The sequence below is a fragment of the Gigantopelta aegis genome, chromosome 13 (genome assembly GCF_016097555.1).
Source record: "Gigantopelta aegis isolate Gae_Host chromosome 13, Gae_host_genome, whole genome shotgun sequence".
Taxonomy (NCBI): Eukaryota; Metazoa; Mollusca; class Gastropoda; order Neomphalida; family Peltospiridae; genus Gigantopelta; species Gigantopelta aegis.
In genome coordinates this window covers 4,207,945-4,225,513 of record NC_054711.1, presented here as the reverse complement: position 1 = coordinate 4,225,513, position 17,569 = coordinate 4,207,945, and the positions used below count along the sequence as shown (strand labels likewise).

At 43.5% G+C, this 17,569-nt stretch overlaps 1 protein-coding gene across 1 annotated transcript in view; it reads right to left on the bottom strand.

Annotated features, from left to right (window-relative positions):
* Positions 1–3,303: 3,303 nt before the first annotated feature.
* Positions 3,304–17,569, bottom strand: part of LOC121387622 (cephalotocin receptor 2-like) — a 21,775-nt gene continuing 7,509 nt past the window's right edge. Inside the window, exon 3 of the mRNA XM_041518791.1 lies at positions 3,304–3,812. Coding sequence (XP_041374725.1) covers positions 3,304–3,812 — 509 coding nt within the window. The remainder of the gene's footprint in view (positions 3,813–17,569) is intronic.

Sequence of the window (17,569 nt, the reverse complement as noted above, 5' to 3'; positions counted from 1 at the left end):
TAAACATAGCGTGAATGTTTTTTGGTGCGGAACTAGAATAGTCATAGACGTTACCCGTTATCTCTGAAATGAGCAGCTTGACACCCATTTTTCTGATTTACTTAAAGTGTGAGGTTGGTAGTATTTATGTCCATGGATAGTATGTCGAGTTTTAGCCACTTATGTTACCATTGTTGTCTATGGGGTTTGATTTAGTGGTATATACCAATTTAAGTGAGCTTTGTGAACACGATCCCTGTTCTGAACTTGGGACTAAGGCACAATTATCTGTTCAGTTGTCTAATTATCTCAAGGTGATAACTTACGAAGAAGGTAGTACTAAACGAAATAACATCCGGCTGGGTCAAATTTCGAGGCGCTAATGGCTATTACAATTCGTATTTAAGGTAACAATATCCAATAGGTTTGTGGTTCCAGATGAAATAAAATACTAGCCCATCGTATAAAGTTCTTAGGACTTTGCCCCGCCCATCCCCACCCCCCCCCCCCCCCCACACACATACATTTGAGGACGAAAATGTACGCTTTATTATTATTATTTTTTTTTTTTGCATATTTTAAAACTATCCTGTGCTCCCTCAATAGAGATTGTGCTCCCTACTAGATATTGTGCTCCCCATTAGAGATTGTACTCCCTACTTTATATTGTGCTCCCCACTAGAGATTATGCTCCTCCACTAGAGATTGTGTTCCCCAACCCCTTCACTCTACGGTCCTGCACAATATACCCACAAAGAAGGCACTTTGACTCAGCTAAACGTCTCATCGATATTGTCTCATCCAGCCAGTGATCAAACCAGAGTAAAAATTATGCTAAGGCCCCGCCCCCCCCCCCCTCCTTCTCTCTCTCTCTCTCTCTCTCTCTCTCTCTCTCTCTCTCTCTCTCTCTCTCTCTCTCTCTCTCTCTCTCTCTCTCTCTCTCTCTCTCTCTCTTTCCAAACTGTCACAAACTGCAACTGCGTATATCAATGTATCCAGACTTCAAAATATCGTCAAAGAAGGCACTTTATTGCATTCCCTTTAATACTGTCTTTCCTAGAAAAAACACCCCTGTTAACTCTAACACTTAACACCTAATATCTCTTTGTCTCTTTTTATCTGTTCGTCTGTCCTTCACAGAAAACACATTACTACACGTTTCGTTCACACTGAAGAGAAGACACGAAAGCCCTTACCAGAGTGAAAAAAAATCCTCTACAGCTCAGGGCCCCGTTCCACGAAGCGATCTTAGGGCTACGATCAGCTTCATGTGTATAAGGTACTTGCGTACTTAAAGTGATTTTAGCGCTACGGAGGCTTCGTGGAACGGGGCCTAGGGTCTAATTCATTAAACTCTAGAAAATTTGCGATCTCAAAACGCAATGCAAAAAGACTTCCAAGGACAATGCGATTTTAAGAGAGCGTAAGGGAGCTTCGTGAATTAGCCCTCTCCTGGTCTCTTTATCTCGGTCTTTGATTCGTCGTTCTTGGTGCGGAATGCAGCTGAATGTTAGAGTGTTCGCCTGAAGAACGATGGGTCGTGGGAACAAACGCCGTCAACTGACACGAGTTCTTTTCCGTGTCAAACATGTCCAACAATTGGTAAATCAAACGTCATGGTATGTACTGTTCTACCTACAGGAAATGGCATATAAAAGAACCCTTGCTGCTCCATCGGTGGAAGTAGCCACTAAACAAACATTATTTTCCTGTACTCCTCCCTCCCCTCTCTCTCTCCTCTCTCTCTCTCTCTCTCTCTCTCTCTCTCTCTCTCTCTCTCTCTCTCTCTCTCTCTCTCTCTCTCTCTCTGTCTGTCTGTCTCTCTCTGTCTACCCCTCCACATGTTAGACACTGAATAGCCGTGGTTTAAAATGTGCCGCGATGCCACGTTAAACAAACATTCCTTTCCTTTCCTCTCGATTAAATGTTAGCCACATGTTAGAAACCACAGACCAGCCATAAAATGTGCTGAGCTGTCGATAAACAAACATTCCTTTCCTTTCCTCTCTCTCACTCTCGACCAAGTGTCAAAATAACCATATGTTAGACACCAAATAGCCGTAGTTTGAAATGTGCTGAGGTGTCATTAAACAAACATTCCTTTCCTTTCCTCTCTCACTCTCGACCAAGTGTCAAAATAACCAAATGTTAGAAAGTACAGACCAGCCATAAAATGTACTGAGGTGTTGTTAGACAAACGTTTCTTTCCTTTCCTCTCTCACTCTCGACCAAGTGTCAAAATAACCAAATGTTACAAGGTACAGATCAGCCATAAAATGTACTGAGGTGTCGTTAAACAAACATTCCTTTCCTTTCCTCTCTCACTCTCGACCAAGTGTCAAAATAACCATATGTTAGACACCAAATAGCCGTAGTTTAAAATGTGCTGAGGTGTCATTAAACAAACATTCCTTTCCTTTCCTCTCTCACTCTCGACCAAGTGTCAAAATAACCAAATGTTACAAGGTACAGATCAGCCATAAAATGTACTGAGGTATTGTTAGACAAACATTCCTTTCCTTTCCTCTCTCACTCTCGACCAAGTGTCAAAATAACCAAATGTTAGAAAGTACAGACCAGCCATAAAATGTACTGAGGTGTTGTTAGACAAACATTCCTTTCCTTTCCTCTCTCACTCTCGACCAAGTGTCAAAATAACCAAATGTTAGAAAGCACAGACCAGCCATAAAATGTACTGAGGTGTTGTTAGACAAACATTCCTTTCCTTTCCTCTCTCACTCTCGACCAAGTGATGAAATAACCAAATGTTACAAAGCACAGACCAGCCATAAAATGTACTGAGGTGTTGTTAGACAAACATTCCTTTCCTTTTCTCTCTCACTCTCGACCAAGTGATGAAATAACCAAATGTTAGAAAGTACAGACCAGCCATAAAATGTACTGAGGTGTTGTTTAATACACATTCCTTTCCTCTCCTTTCTCACTCTTATCAAGTGCAGAGCCGGTTTAAAGATCCGCGGGGCCTGTAGCAGAAATAACAGAGGGGCCTCTTTCCCAGGATACATATTTTGCAACCCCATCGGGAGGGGGAAAAATGACCTGGGGGAAATAAATGTACACATCACCGCGGTGCCCTCTGTAGCGCGTGGACGTAGCACTAGGATAACCCGGCTCTGATCAAGTGTTGAAATTACCATATTTTAGAAACTAGCTCGAGTGTCTTATAGCCCTCCCCTGTTTATATGTTGTCAGGTAGAACACAACTAGAGGACACTCCATCTTGTTAAGGCACCAAACAGCCATAGTTTAAAATGTGCTGTGGTGTCGTTAAACAAACATTCCTTTCCTTGAATTTCATTTTACTCAAACATACGAATCCACGGCCACTAACGAATCGTCATCCGAAGTGGGCGACTCTCTCTTAAAGCAGTGACCATCAACCGAAGTCTCTATCCCCATATTCCTGTCCCACGTTTTCTGAGCCTTCTCCACTTCCTCCGGAGGTCGCTCGTGCACGCGCGCACGCTTAGTCACGTGAGGGGACTTCGGACAATCGCTGTCGTCCGATTGGCTGCTTTTCGACTTGACGATTTTTGGCGTCAACGCTATCACGTCCTTGCGAGACATCTTTGAAGTTAAAAATAGCGTCAGCGAGCGCGTTCGTTTCGTCTCCAGGTGGTCGAGTTCGATTGTGCTGTTCAGCTTTATCGTGGGTTCCGAATGTCCGTTGCTCTCGGCTCGACTTGTAATGCACTGGGAATTGTAGCAGGGGGAGAGATAGCGGAACAGGTTGCCGCTGAAAGCTAGATAGATCCACGGGTTGCAGCAGCTGTTAAGGCTGGCCATCAGCACCATAATGGACACGGCTTTGTCTGGGGGAAAAAAGGAAGAAAGAAAGAAGAAACCATTAGATATTGTTTAAACTTAACGTTTCTTTACCAGTTACATATGAAATATTCCTTTATTGATATATTAAACAAGAAAATGTATTTAAAGTGACAGACCCTAGTGTTTAAACATTAACGCATATTTGTCACTATTAGAGCCATTGACGCCATATAACCGTACATAAAATGTGTTGAGTGCCTCGTTAAATAAAACATTTCTTTCTTTCTTTCTTTATTAGAGCCATTTATGATGACTGAAATCAAACATTACGTTTTTAAGATTATCCATTCCCGTGTTTCTGGTCATCCTGGTGTTTCTGATATCACAAAATGCATTTTAAAAATATATTTTACAAACGCACGTGCGTCTGAGAAGTAACGGTTATGGAGTCAAGTGTTAGTCTATTTTTAAGGGCATTTCACCGAGTCCACGTCACTTTGATTTTACTCTGTTGTAACTTTATTCAAATGTCAGCTTTGTAGAAAAACCAAAGTTAGTGTCCATAGTCACGGGTTGAATTTTAGTGGTGAAAAGGATGATTTTTAACACCACCACCACCACCCCTCCCCCCCCCCCCCACACACACACAGGTTTGTTTTGTTTAACTACACCACTAGAGCACAATGATTTATTAATCATCGGATATAGGATGTCAAACGTTTGGCGATTGTGCCGTAGTCTTAGAGAAGAAACCCGCTAATGTTTTTCCTATTATAAGCAGGGGATCTATCATATGCACCATTCCACAGATAGGATAGATCATACCACGGCATTTGATATACCAGTCGTGGTGTACTGGCTGTAACGAGAAATAGTCCAATGGGCCCACGAACAGGGATCGATCCTGGACTGATCGCGCATCAAGCTAGCGTTTACCACTGGGCTATATCACTCCCTATCACTAAAGAGTGATTTTTGTTTGTCAAGTTATAAATAGGAGACAATGGAAATGATCCCATGAATTGCACGGTTGATATTCTGTACAAGCTTACTCGCACGATGATTATCCGAAAACGATTAAATTATTTTAAACACGAAGTTCGTTCGTTCATTCATTCATTCATTTCAACTTATTTTCGTGCTTATATCCAATTAAGGTTCAAGCACGCTGTCCTGGGCACACACACCTCAGCTGTCTGGGTTGTCTGTCCAGGACAGTGGGTTAGTTGTTAGTGGTTAGTGAGAGAGAAGAGGGTGTAGTGGTCTTACACCTACCCATTGAGTCGTTAAAACTCGCTTTGGGTGAGAGCCGGTACAGGGCTGCGAACACTGTACCTACTAGCCTTATGTCCGATGGCTTAACCACAACACCACCGAGGCCCATTACACGAAGTTATCAACCATTGGCGTATATACACACACACACACACACACACACACACACACACACACACACATGACGGTATAAACAGGTACATTATACATAAGTTATTAACCAGTGATACATATGTAGGAGGCCCGTAGGAACCATATTTGGAAAGATGCCATCTCTAGTTGGTGTGTGTATGGGAGGGGAGGGGGGGGGGGGGGGGGGGTGGTGGTGTCATCCTTCAGTTGACATTGGGGCCTTAAACACATTTTGTAAAAACGTTCTTCAGTTGTATTTGTATTTATAGAATATTTATTAAACGAGCTACCATTTCGAATTATGTTTTGTCCCGAGTGAAATATGTAAATAATTTTAGGGATGGACATAAACTTGATATATTAGTACTATGTTGCAAATGTCTGTATCTTACATTTAGTATCGAGTGTAGACCATTCCAAAGTGCACATAGTTTAGTCAGAAGGTTTTTTTAACGACACCACTAGAGCACATTGATTAATTAATCATCGGCTATTGGATGTCAAACATTTGATTATTCTGACTCGTAATCATTAGAGGAAACCCGCTACATTTTTCCTAATGCAGCAAGGGATCTTTTATATGCACTTTCCTACAGACAGGAAAGCACATACCATGGCCTTTGTCCAGTTGTGGTGCTCTGGTTGGAACGACCGGCCTCGGTGGCGTCGTGGTTAGGCCATCGGTCTACATGCTGGTAGGTATTGGGTTCGGGTCCCAGTCAAGGCATGATATTTTTAATCCAGATACCGACTCCAAACCCTGAGTGAGTGCTCCGCAAGGCTCAGTGGGTAGGTGTAAACCACTTGCACCGACCAGTGATCCATAACTGGTTCAACAAAGGCCATGGTTTGTGCTATCCTGCCTGTGGGAAGCGCAAATAAAAGATCCCTTGCTGCTAATCGGAAAGAGTAGCCCATGAAGTGGCGACAGCGGGTTTCCTCTCAAAATCTGTGTGGTCCTTAACCATGTCTGACGCCATATAACCGTAAATAAAATGTTTTGAGTGCGTCGTTAAATAAAACATTTCTTTAAAACATTTCTTTCTGGATGGAACGAGAAAAAACCCAATCCGCTGAATGGATCCACCGAGGTGGTTTGATCTCGCTGGCTTGGGGCGCATTCGGTCTAGGGTCGATCCCCGTCTGTGGGCCCATTGGGCTACGTGTCCGTACAGCCAATGCACCACGACTGATATAGCAAAGGCCGTGGTATGTGTTATCCTGTCTATGGTATAGTGCATAAAAAAATCCCATGCTGCTGATGAAAATATGTAGCGGGTTTTCTCCCCAAGACTACATATCAAAATTATCAAATAATTGGCATCCAATAGACGATGATTAATAAATCAATGTGCTCTAGTGGTGTCGATAAACAAAATAAACTGTTCGCGAGTAAAAATGACTCCTGTTCTAATATACTAAATGAATTCCTATTGCCGACAATGTTAACGTTTACTAATAAAACTGGGATAAGCAGCATATTAACACGCCCAGGCAGTAATGTACATCAATAAAACCCGTAGTCCCTTAGTCTACAGGTTTGCTAACAAAAATGCTATCGCATACCATTTAAGGGATTTGGTCAATGTTTTTATTAGCACCCCTCATTTTGTTCTGAAATTCGCAGTCCCAATTTGGGGACACCTTGCATTGGTTTCAACCTCAAGTGTATACTGCATAACAACTGTAGACTAAATGAAAGTGTATTTATTTATTAGCAATGGATAATAGTATTTGAACAAATAATCAATGTCATATATTACTACTGTTCAGAGCCGCAGCTGTTTTTATTCTGTAAATATTTGACGGTAGTAGTGGTGAAATGCGGTCTATCCCGAACTTTGACAAGGAAACTTCTGTTTTAGTGTAATCCAACATTTAATGGATATTTGACATAGAAGATTTTTGTTTACTTTTTCATTTTGAGCCTGGACCCATTGTTTACGCCCATTAGCAGAGTATTAAAATTGTGATATTCTTGTGCTAATAATGCAAATATTATATGTGTGGTTGATTATTATGTAGTTCTTTGTTAGACGCCACACGTTTGGTATTGTCTTCCGGGAATGCACGTGAGGAAAACAAAATAGACGCCAGACGTTTGGTATTGTCTCCACTGGGGAATGCACGTGAGGAAAACAAAATAGACGCCAGACGTTTGGTATTGTCTTCACTGAGGAAAACAAAATAGACGCCAGACGTCTGGTATTGTCTCCACTGGGGAATACACGTGAGGAAAACAAAATAGACGCCAGACGTTTGGTATTGTCTTCACTGAGGAATAAACAAAATAGACGCCAGACGTTTGGTATTGTCTTCACTGAGGAATACACGTGAGGAAAACAAAATAGACGCCACACGTTTGGTATTGTCTTCACTGGGGAATGCACGTGAGGAAAACAAAATAGACGCCAGACGTTTGGTATTGTCTTCACTGGGGAATGCACGTGAGGAAAACAAAATAGACGCCACACGTTTGGTATTGTCTTCACTGGGGAATGCACGTGAGGAAAACAAAATAGACGCCAGACGTTTGGTATTGTCTTCACTGGGGAATGCACGTGAGGAAAACAAAATAGACGCCAGACGTTTGGTATTGTCTCCACTGGGGAATGCACGTGAGGAAAACAAAATAGACGCCAGACGTTTGGTATTGTCTTCACTGGGGAATGCACGTGAGGAAAACAAAATAGACGCCAGACGTTTGGTATTGTCTTCACTGGGGAATGCACGTGAGGAAAACAAAATAGACGCCAGACGTTTGGTATTGTCTTCACTGGGGAATGCACGTGAGGAAAACAAAATAGACGCCAGACGTTTGGTATTGTCTTCACTGGGGAATACACGCGAGGAAAACAAAAGGTATTGTCTTCACTGGGGAATGCACGCGAGGAAAACAAAATAGACGCCAGACGTTTCGTATTGTCTTCACTGGGGAATACACGTGAGGAAAACAAAATAGACGCCAGACGTTTGGTATTGTCTTCACTGGGGAATGCACGTGAGGAAAACAAAATAGACGCCAGACGTTTGGTATTGTCTTCACTGGGGAATGCACGTGAGGAAAACAAAATAGACGCCAGACGTTTGGTATTGTCTTCACTGGGGAATGCACGTGAGGAAAACAAAATAGACGCCAGACGTTTGGTATTGTCTTCACTGGGGAATGCACGTGAGGAAAACAAAATAGACGCCACACGTTTGGTATTGTCTTCACTGGGGAATGCACGTGAGGAAAACAAAATAGACGCCAGACGTTTGGTATTGTCTTCACTGGGGAATGCACGTGAGGAAAACAAAATAGACGCCAGACGTTTGGTATTGTCTTCACTGGGGAATGCACGTGAGGAAAACAAAATAGACGCCAGACGTTTGGTATTGTCTTCACTGGGGAATGCACGTGAGGAAAACAAAATAGACGCCAGACGTTTGGTATTGTCTTCACTGGGGAATGCACGTGAGGAAAACAAAATAGACGCCAGACGTTTGGTATTGTCTTCACTGGGGAATGCACGTGAGGAAAACAAAATAGACGCCAGACGTTTGGTATTGTCTTCACTGGGGAATGCACGTGAGGAAAACAAAATAGACGCCAGACGTTTGGTATTGTCTTCACTGGGGAATGCACGTGAGGAAAACAAAATAGACGCCAGACGTTTGGTATTGTCTTCACTGGGGAATGCACGTGAGGAAAACAAAATAGACGCCAGACGTTTGGTATTGTCTTCACTGGGGAATGCACGTGAGGAAAACAAAATAGACGCCACACGTTTGGTATTGTCTTCACTGGGGAATGCACGTGAGGAAAACAAAATAGACGCCAGACGTTTGGTATTGTCTTCACTGGGGAATGCCACGCGTGAGGAAAACAAAATAGACGCCAGACGTTTGGTATTGTCTTCACTGGGGAATGCACGTGAGGAAAACAAAATAGACGCCAGACGTTTGGTATTGTCTTCACTGGGGAATGCACGTGAGGAAAACAAAATAGACGCCAGACGTTTGGTATTGTCTTCACTGGGGAATGCACGTGAGGAAAACAAAATAGACGCCAGACGTTTGGTATTGTCTTCACTGGGGAATGCACGTGAGGAAAACAAAATAGACGTTTGGACGTTTGGTATTGTCTGTCACTGGGGAATGCACGTGAGGAAAACAAAATAGACGCCAGACGTTTGGTATTGTCTTCACTGGGGAATGCACGTGAGGAAAACAAAATAGACGCCAGACGTTTGGTATTGTCTTCACTGGGGAATGCACGTGAGGAAAACAAAATAGACGCCAGACGTTTGGTATTGTCTTCACTGGGGAATGCACGTGAGGAAAACAAAATAGACGCCAGACGTTTGGTATTGTCTTCACTGGGGAATGCACGTGAGGAAAACAAAATAGACGCCAGACGTTTGGTATTGTCTTCACTGGGGAATGCACGTGAGGAAAACAAAATAGACGCCAGACGTTTGGTATTGTCTTCACTGGGGAATGCACGTGAGGAAAACAAAATAGACGCCACACGACGTTTGGTATTGTCTTCACTGGGGAATGCACGTGAGGAAAACAAAATAGACGCCAGACGTTTGGTATTGTCTTCACTGGGGAATGCACGTGAGGAAAACAAAATAGACGCCAGACGTTTGGTATTGTCTTCACTGGGGAATGCACGTGAGGAAAACAAAATAGACGCCACACGTTTGGTATTGTCTTCACTGGGGAATGCACGTGAGGAAAACAAAATAGACGCCAGACGTTTGGTATTGTCTTCACTGGGGAATGCACGTGAGGAAAACAAAATAGACGCCAGACGTTTGGTATTGTCTTCACTGGGGAATGCACGTGAGGAAAACAAAATAGACGCCAGACGTTTGGTATTGTCTTCACTGGGGAATGCACGTGAGGAAAACAAAATAGACGCCAGACGTTTGGTATTGTCTTCACTGGGGAATGCACGTGAGGAAAACAAAATAGACGCCAGACGTTTGGTATTGTCTTAGACGCCACTGGGGAATGCACGTGAGGAAAAACAAAATAGACGCCAGACGTTTGGTATTGTCTTCACTGGGGAATGCACGTGAGGAAAACAAAATAGACGCCAGACGTTTGGTATTGTCTTCACTGGGGAATGCACGTGAGGAAAACAAAATAGACGCCAGACGTTTGGTATTGTCTTCACTGGGGAATGCACGTGAGGAAAACAAAATAGACGCCAGACGTTTGGTATTGTCTTCACTGGGGAATGCACGTGAGGAAAACAAAATAGACGCCACACGTTTGGTATTGTCTTCACTGGGGAATGCACGTGAGGAAAACAAAATAGACGCCACACGTTTGGTATTGTCTTCACTGGGGAATGCACGCGAGGAAAACAAAATAGACGCCAGACGTTTGGTATTGTCTTCACTGGGGAATGCACGTGAGGAAAACAAAATAGACGCCAGACGTTTGGTATTGTCTTCACTGGGGAATGCACGTGAGGAAAACAAAATAGACGCCAGACGTTTGGTATTGTCTTCACTGGGGAATGCACGTGAGGAAAACAAAATAGACGCCAGACGTTTGGTATTGTCTTCACTGGGGAATGCACGTGAGGAAAACAAAATAGACGCCAGACGTTTGGTATTGTCTTCACTGGGGAATGCACGTGAGGAAAACAAAATAGACGCCACACGTTTGGTATTGTCTTCACTGGGGAATGCACGTGAGGAAAACAAAATAGACGCCAGACGTTTGGTATTGTCTTCACTGGGGAATGCACGTGAGGAAAACAAAATAGACGCCAGACGTTTGGTATTGTCTTCACTGGGGAATGCACGTGAGGAAAACAAAATAGACGCCAGACGTTTGGTATTGTCTTCACTGGGGAATGCACGTGAGGAAAACAAAATAGACGCCAGACGTTTGGTATTGTCTTCACTGGGGAATGCACGTGAGGAAAACAAAATAGACGCCAGACGTTTGGTATTGTCTTCACTGGGGAATGCACGTGAGGAAAACAAAATAGACGCCACACGTTTGGTATTGTCTTCACTGGGGAATGCACGTGAGGAAAACAAAATAGACGCCAGACGTTTGGTATTGTCTGAGGAAAACAAAATAGACGCCACTGGGGAATGCACGTGAGGAAAACAAAATAGACGCCACACGTTTGGTATTGTCTTCACTGGGGAATGCACGTGAGGAAAACAAAATAGACGCCAGACGTTTGGTATTGTCTTCACTGGGGAATGCACGTGAGGAAAACAAAATAGACGCCACGTTTGGTATTGTCTTCACTGGGGAATGCACGTGAGGAAAACAAAATAGACGCCAGACGTTTGGTATTGTCTTCAATTCACGAATGAGGAAAACAAAATAGACGCCAGACGTTTGGTATTGTCTTCACTGGGGAATGCACGTGAGGAAAACAAAATAGACGCCACGTTTGGTATTGTCTTCACTGGGGAATGCACGTGAGGAAAACAAAATAGACGCCAGACGTTTGGTATTGTCTTCACTGGGGAATGCACGTGAGGAAAACAAAATAGACGCCAGACGTTTGGTATTGTCTTCACTGGGGAATGCACGTGAGGAAAACAAAATAGACGCCAGACGTTTGGTATTGTCTTCACTGGGGAATGCACGTGAGGAAAACAAAATAGACGCCACACGTTTGGTATTGTCTTCACTGGGGAATGCACGTGAGGAAAACAAAATAGACGCCAGACGTTTGGTATTGTCTTCACTGGGGAATGCACGTGAGGAAAACAAAATAGACGCCAGACGTTTGGTATTGTCTTCACTGGGGAATGCACGTGAGGAAAACAAAATAGACGCCAGACGTTTGGTACGTTTGGTATTGTCTTCACTGGGGAATGCACGTGAGGAAAACAAAATAGACGCCAGACGTTTGGTATTGTCTTCACTGGGGAATGCACGTGAGGAAAACAAAATAGACGCCACACGTTTGGTATTGTCTTCACTGGGGAATGCACGTGAGGAAAACAAAATAGACGCCAGACGTTTGGTATTGTCTTCACTGGGGAATGCACGTGAGGAAAACAAAATAGACGCCACACGTTTGGTATTGTCTTCACTGGGGAATGCACGTGAGGAAAACAAAATAGACGCCACACGTTTGGTATTGTCTTCACTGGGGAATGCACGTGAGGAAAACAAAATAGACGCCAGACGTTTGGTATTGTCTTCACTGGGGAATGCACGTGAGGAAAACAAAATAGACGCCAGACGTTTGGTATTGTCTTCACTGGGGAATGCACGTGAGGAAAACAAAATAGACGCCAGACGTTTGGTATTGTCTTCACTGGGGAATGCACGTGAGGAAAACAAAATAGACGCCAGACGTTTGGTATTGTCTTCACTGGGGAATGCACGTGAGGAAAACAAAATAGACGCCACACGTTTGGTATTGTCTTCACTGGGGAATGCACGTGAGGAAAACAAAATAGACGCCAGACGTTTGGTATTGTCTTCACTGGGGAATGCACGTGAGGAAAACAAAATAGACGCCAGACGTTTGGTATTGTCTTCACTGGGGAATGCACGCGAGGAAAACAAAATAGACGCCAGACGTTTGGTATTGTCTTCACTGGGGAATGCACGTGAGGAAAACAAAATAGACGCCAGACGTTTGGTATTGTCTTCACTGGGGAATGCACGTGAGGAAAACAAAATAGACGCCACACGTTTGGTATTGTCTTCACTGGGGAATGCACGTGAGGAAAACAAAATAGACGCCACACGTTTGGTATTGTCTTCACTGGGGAATGCACGTGAGGAAAACAAAATAGACGCCACACGTTTGGTATTGTCTTCACTGGGGAATACACGTGGGGAGGAAAACAAAATAGACGCCAGACGTTTGGTATTGTCTTCACTGGGGAATGCACGTGAGGAAAACAAAATAGACGCCAGACGTTTGGTATTGTCTTCACTGGGGAATACACGCGAGGAAAACAAAATAGACGCCAGACGTTTGGTATTGTCTTCACTGGGGAATGCACGTGAGGAAAACAAAATAGACGCCAGACGTTTGGTATTGTCTTCACTGGGGAATGCACGTGAGGAAAACAAAATAGACGCCAGACGTTTGGTATTGTCTTCACTGGGGAATGCACGTGAGGAAAACAAAATAGACGCCAGACGTTTGGTATTGTCTTCACTGGGGAATGCACGTGAGGAAAACAAAATAGACGCCAGACGTTTGGTATTGTCTTCACTGGGGAATACACGCGAGGAAAACAAAATAGACGCCAGACGTTTGGTATTGTCTTCACTGGGGAATGCACGTGAGGAAAACAAAATAGACGCCACACGTTTGGTATTGTCTTCACTGGGGAATGCACGTGAGGAAAACAAAATAGACGCCACACGTTTGGTATTGTCTTCACTGGGGAATGCACGTGAGGAAAACAAAATAGACGCCACACGTTTGGTATTGTCTTCACTGGGGAATGCACGTGAGGAAAACAAAATAGACGCCAGACGTTTGGTATTGTCTTCACTGGGGAATGCACGTGAGGAAAACAAAATAGACGCCACACGTTTGGTATTGTCTTCACTGGGGAATGCACGTGAGGAAAACAAAATAGACGCCACACGTTTGGTATTGTCTTCACTGGGGAATGCACGTGAGGAAAACAAAATAGACGCCAGACGTTTGGTATTGTCTTCACTGGGGAATGCACGTGAGGAAAACAAAATAGACGCCAGACGTTTGGTATTGTCTTCACTGGGGAATACACGCGAGGAAAACAAAAGGTATTGTCTTCACTGGGGAATGCACGTGAGGAAAACAAAATAGACGCCACACGTTTGGTATTGTCTTCACTGGGGAATGCACGTGAGGAAAACAAAATAGACGCCAGACGTTTGGTATTGTCTTCACTGGGGAATGCACGTGAGGAAAACAAAATAGACGCCAGACGTTTGGTATTGTCTCCACTGGGGAATGCACGTGAGGAAAACAAAATAGACGCCAGACGTTTGGTATTGTCTCCACTGGGGAATGCACGTGAGGAAAACAAAATAGACGCCACACGTTTGGTATTGTCTTCACTGGGGAATGCACGTGAGGAAAACAAAATAGACGCCAGACGTTTGGTATTGTCTTCACTGAGGAATAAACAAAATAGACGCCAGACGTTTGGTATTGTCTTCACTGAGGAATACACGTGAGGAAAACAAAATAGACGCCAGACGTTTGGTATTGTCTCCACTGGGGAATGCACGTGAGGAAAACAAAATAGACGCCAGACGTTTGGTATTGTCTTCACTGGGGAATGCACGTGAGGAAAACAAAATAGACGCCAGACGTTTGGTATTGTCTCCACTGGGGAATGCACGTGAGGAAAACAAAATAGACGCCACACGTTTGGTATTGTCTTCACTGGGGAATGCACGTGAGGAAAACAAAATAGACGCCAGACGTTTGGTATTGTCTTCACTGGGGAATGCACGTGAGGAAAACAAAATAGACGCCAGACGTTTGGTATTGTCTTCACTGGGGAATGCACGTGAGGAAAACAAAATAGACGCCACACGTTTGGTATTGTCTTCACTGGGGAATGCACGTGAGGAAAACAAAATAGACGCCAGACGTTTGGTATTGTCTTCACTGGGGAATGCACGTGAGGAAAACAAAATAGACGCCACACGTTTGGTATTGTCTTCACGTTTGGTATTGTCTTCACTGGGGAATGCACGTGAGGAAAACAAAATAGACGCCAGACGTTTGGTATTGTCTTCACTGGGGAATGCACGTGAGGAAAACAAAATAGACGCCAGACGTTTGGTATTGTCTTCACTGGGGAATGCACGTGAGGAAAACAAAATAGACGCCACGACGTTTGGTATTGTCTTCACTGGGGAATGCACGTGAGGAAAACAAAATAGACGCCAGACGTTTGGTATTGTCTTCACTGGGGAATGCACGTGAGGAAAACAAAATAGACGCCAGACGTTTGGTATTGTCTTCACTGGGGAATGCACGTGAGGAAAACAAAATAGACGCCAGACGTTTGGTATTGTCTTCACTGGGGAATACACGTGAGGAAAACAAAATAGACGCCAGACGTTTGGTATTGTCTTCACTGGGGAATGCACGTGAGGAAAACAAAATAGACGCCAGACGTTTGGTATTGTCTTCACTGGGGAATGCACGAATGCACGGGAGGAAAACAAAATAGACGCCACACGTTTGGTATTGTCTTCACTGGGGAATGCACGTGAGGAAAACAAAATAGACGCCAGACGTTTGGTATTGTCTCCACTGGGGAATGCACGTGAGGAAAACAAAATAGACGCCAGACGTTTGGTATTGTCTCCACTGGGGAATGCACGTGAGGAAAACAAAATAGACGCCAGACGTTTGGTATTGTCTCCACTGGGGAATGCACGTGAGGAAAACAAAATAGACGCCAGACGTTTGGTATTGTCTCCACTGGGGAATGCACGTGAGGAAAACAAAATAGACGCCAGACGTTTGGTATTGTCTCCACTGGGGAATGCACGTGAGGAAAACAAAATAGACGCCAGACGTTTGGTATTGTCTCCACTGGGGAATGCACGTGAGGAAAACAAAATAGACGCCAGACGTTTGGTATTGTCTCCACTGGGGAATGCACGTGAGGAAAACAAAATAGACGCCAGACGTTTGGTATTGTCTCCACTGGGGAATGCACGTGAGGAAAACAAAATAGACGCCAGACGTTTGGTATTGTCTCCACTGGGGAATGCACGTGAGGAAAACAAAATAGACGCCAGACGTTTGGTATTGTCTTCACTGGGGAATGCACGTGAGGAAAACAAAATAGACGCCAGACGTTTGGTATTGTCTCCACTGGGGAATGCACGTGAGGAAAACAAAATAGACGCCACACGTTTGGTATTGTCTCCACTGGGGAATGCACGTGAGGAAAACAAAATAGACGCCAGACGTTTGGTATTGTCTCCACTGGGGAATGCACGTGAGGAAAACAAAATAGACGCCAGACGTTTGGTATTGTCTCCACTGGGGAATGCACGTGAGGAAAACAAAATAGACGCCACACGTTTGGTATTGTCTCCACTGGGGAATGCACGTGAGGAAAACAAAATAGACGCCAGACGTTTGGTATTGTCTCCACTGGGGAATGCACGTGAGGAAAACAAAATAGACGCCAGACGTTTGGTATTGTCTTCACTGGGGAATACACGCGAGGAAAACAAAATAGACGCCACTATCCCATTATATTGTCAGTTTTCTTTTAGCAATATAAATAAGGGGTGCATTTTACATAATAATATGTGCTGGTGTCTAACTTACAGCTTTTTAGAATTTGTTTTTAATCAGTTTAAATTGTGGTGAAAACTAAACATGGTTGACGTTACCGTAAATACTTAGTTGTTAGTCAGCAGGCAGCCAATGTCTATGAAATACTTAGTTGTTAGTCAGCAGGCAGCCAATGTCTATGAAATACTTAGAACTTAACAACAGGCCTTCTAGATTATGGTAGCCCCACTCCCATGGCTAGTGATATTCAATATTGGCTAGTAAATAACTACTATCGCCATGCCATGAAAAAGGGTAAAATGCTGCATTTAAGTCTATTATGTAAAGGTGAATATCTTGCCTCTTCCTCCCATCAAATGTAAGGGTTTTAATCGCTATCTCATTCTCTAGGTGACATATCAAATCATTCCTATTATGAAAATTGCATTGACTTAAAGTAGGGCTATTATTATGTTTAATCACTGATCCCATGGCTAGTGGATTTATATAGTAAATCTAGAAGCCATGCTTAACGCTGTTAAACATTGTTTAATACTAATACCACAACTTAAATTAAAATTTAACTTCTTTGATAAATACGGGCCCTGGAGGATGGGGGTGCGTGGGGTGGGGTGGCGAGGAAAGGGCGCGAACAATGTATTTTAGATACAGAACATCATAGAATTCATAATAACTCGTATATAGAAGTCTCTAGCTAAATGTGTTGTTAATGATTTGATGAGGTATTTCATTTCGAGTTCAAAGGTGTGAGAAATAATTAATAAAGAAAACAAGAAAAGAAACTAAACAAATAAATAAAGAAGACCTGTACTATAATATATATGTAGTACTCAGATCCTATGAAATTTTGTTTTGTTTAACGACACCACTGGAGCACGTCAAACATTTGTCACTCGTAGTGATCAGAGAAAACCCTCTGCATTTTAATTTTTTTTTATGCAGCAAGTGATCTTTTATGTGCACGTTCCCACAGACAGGAAAAGACATACCACGGCCTTTGTCCAGTTGTGGTGCACTGGTTGGAACGAGAAAAAACAATCAGATCTTTTATATGCACTTTCCCACAGACAGGAAAACACATACCACGGCTTTTGTCAACCTGAGGTGGTTCGATCCTGCAACGGAATT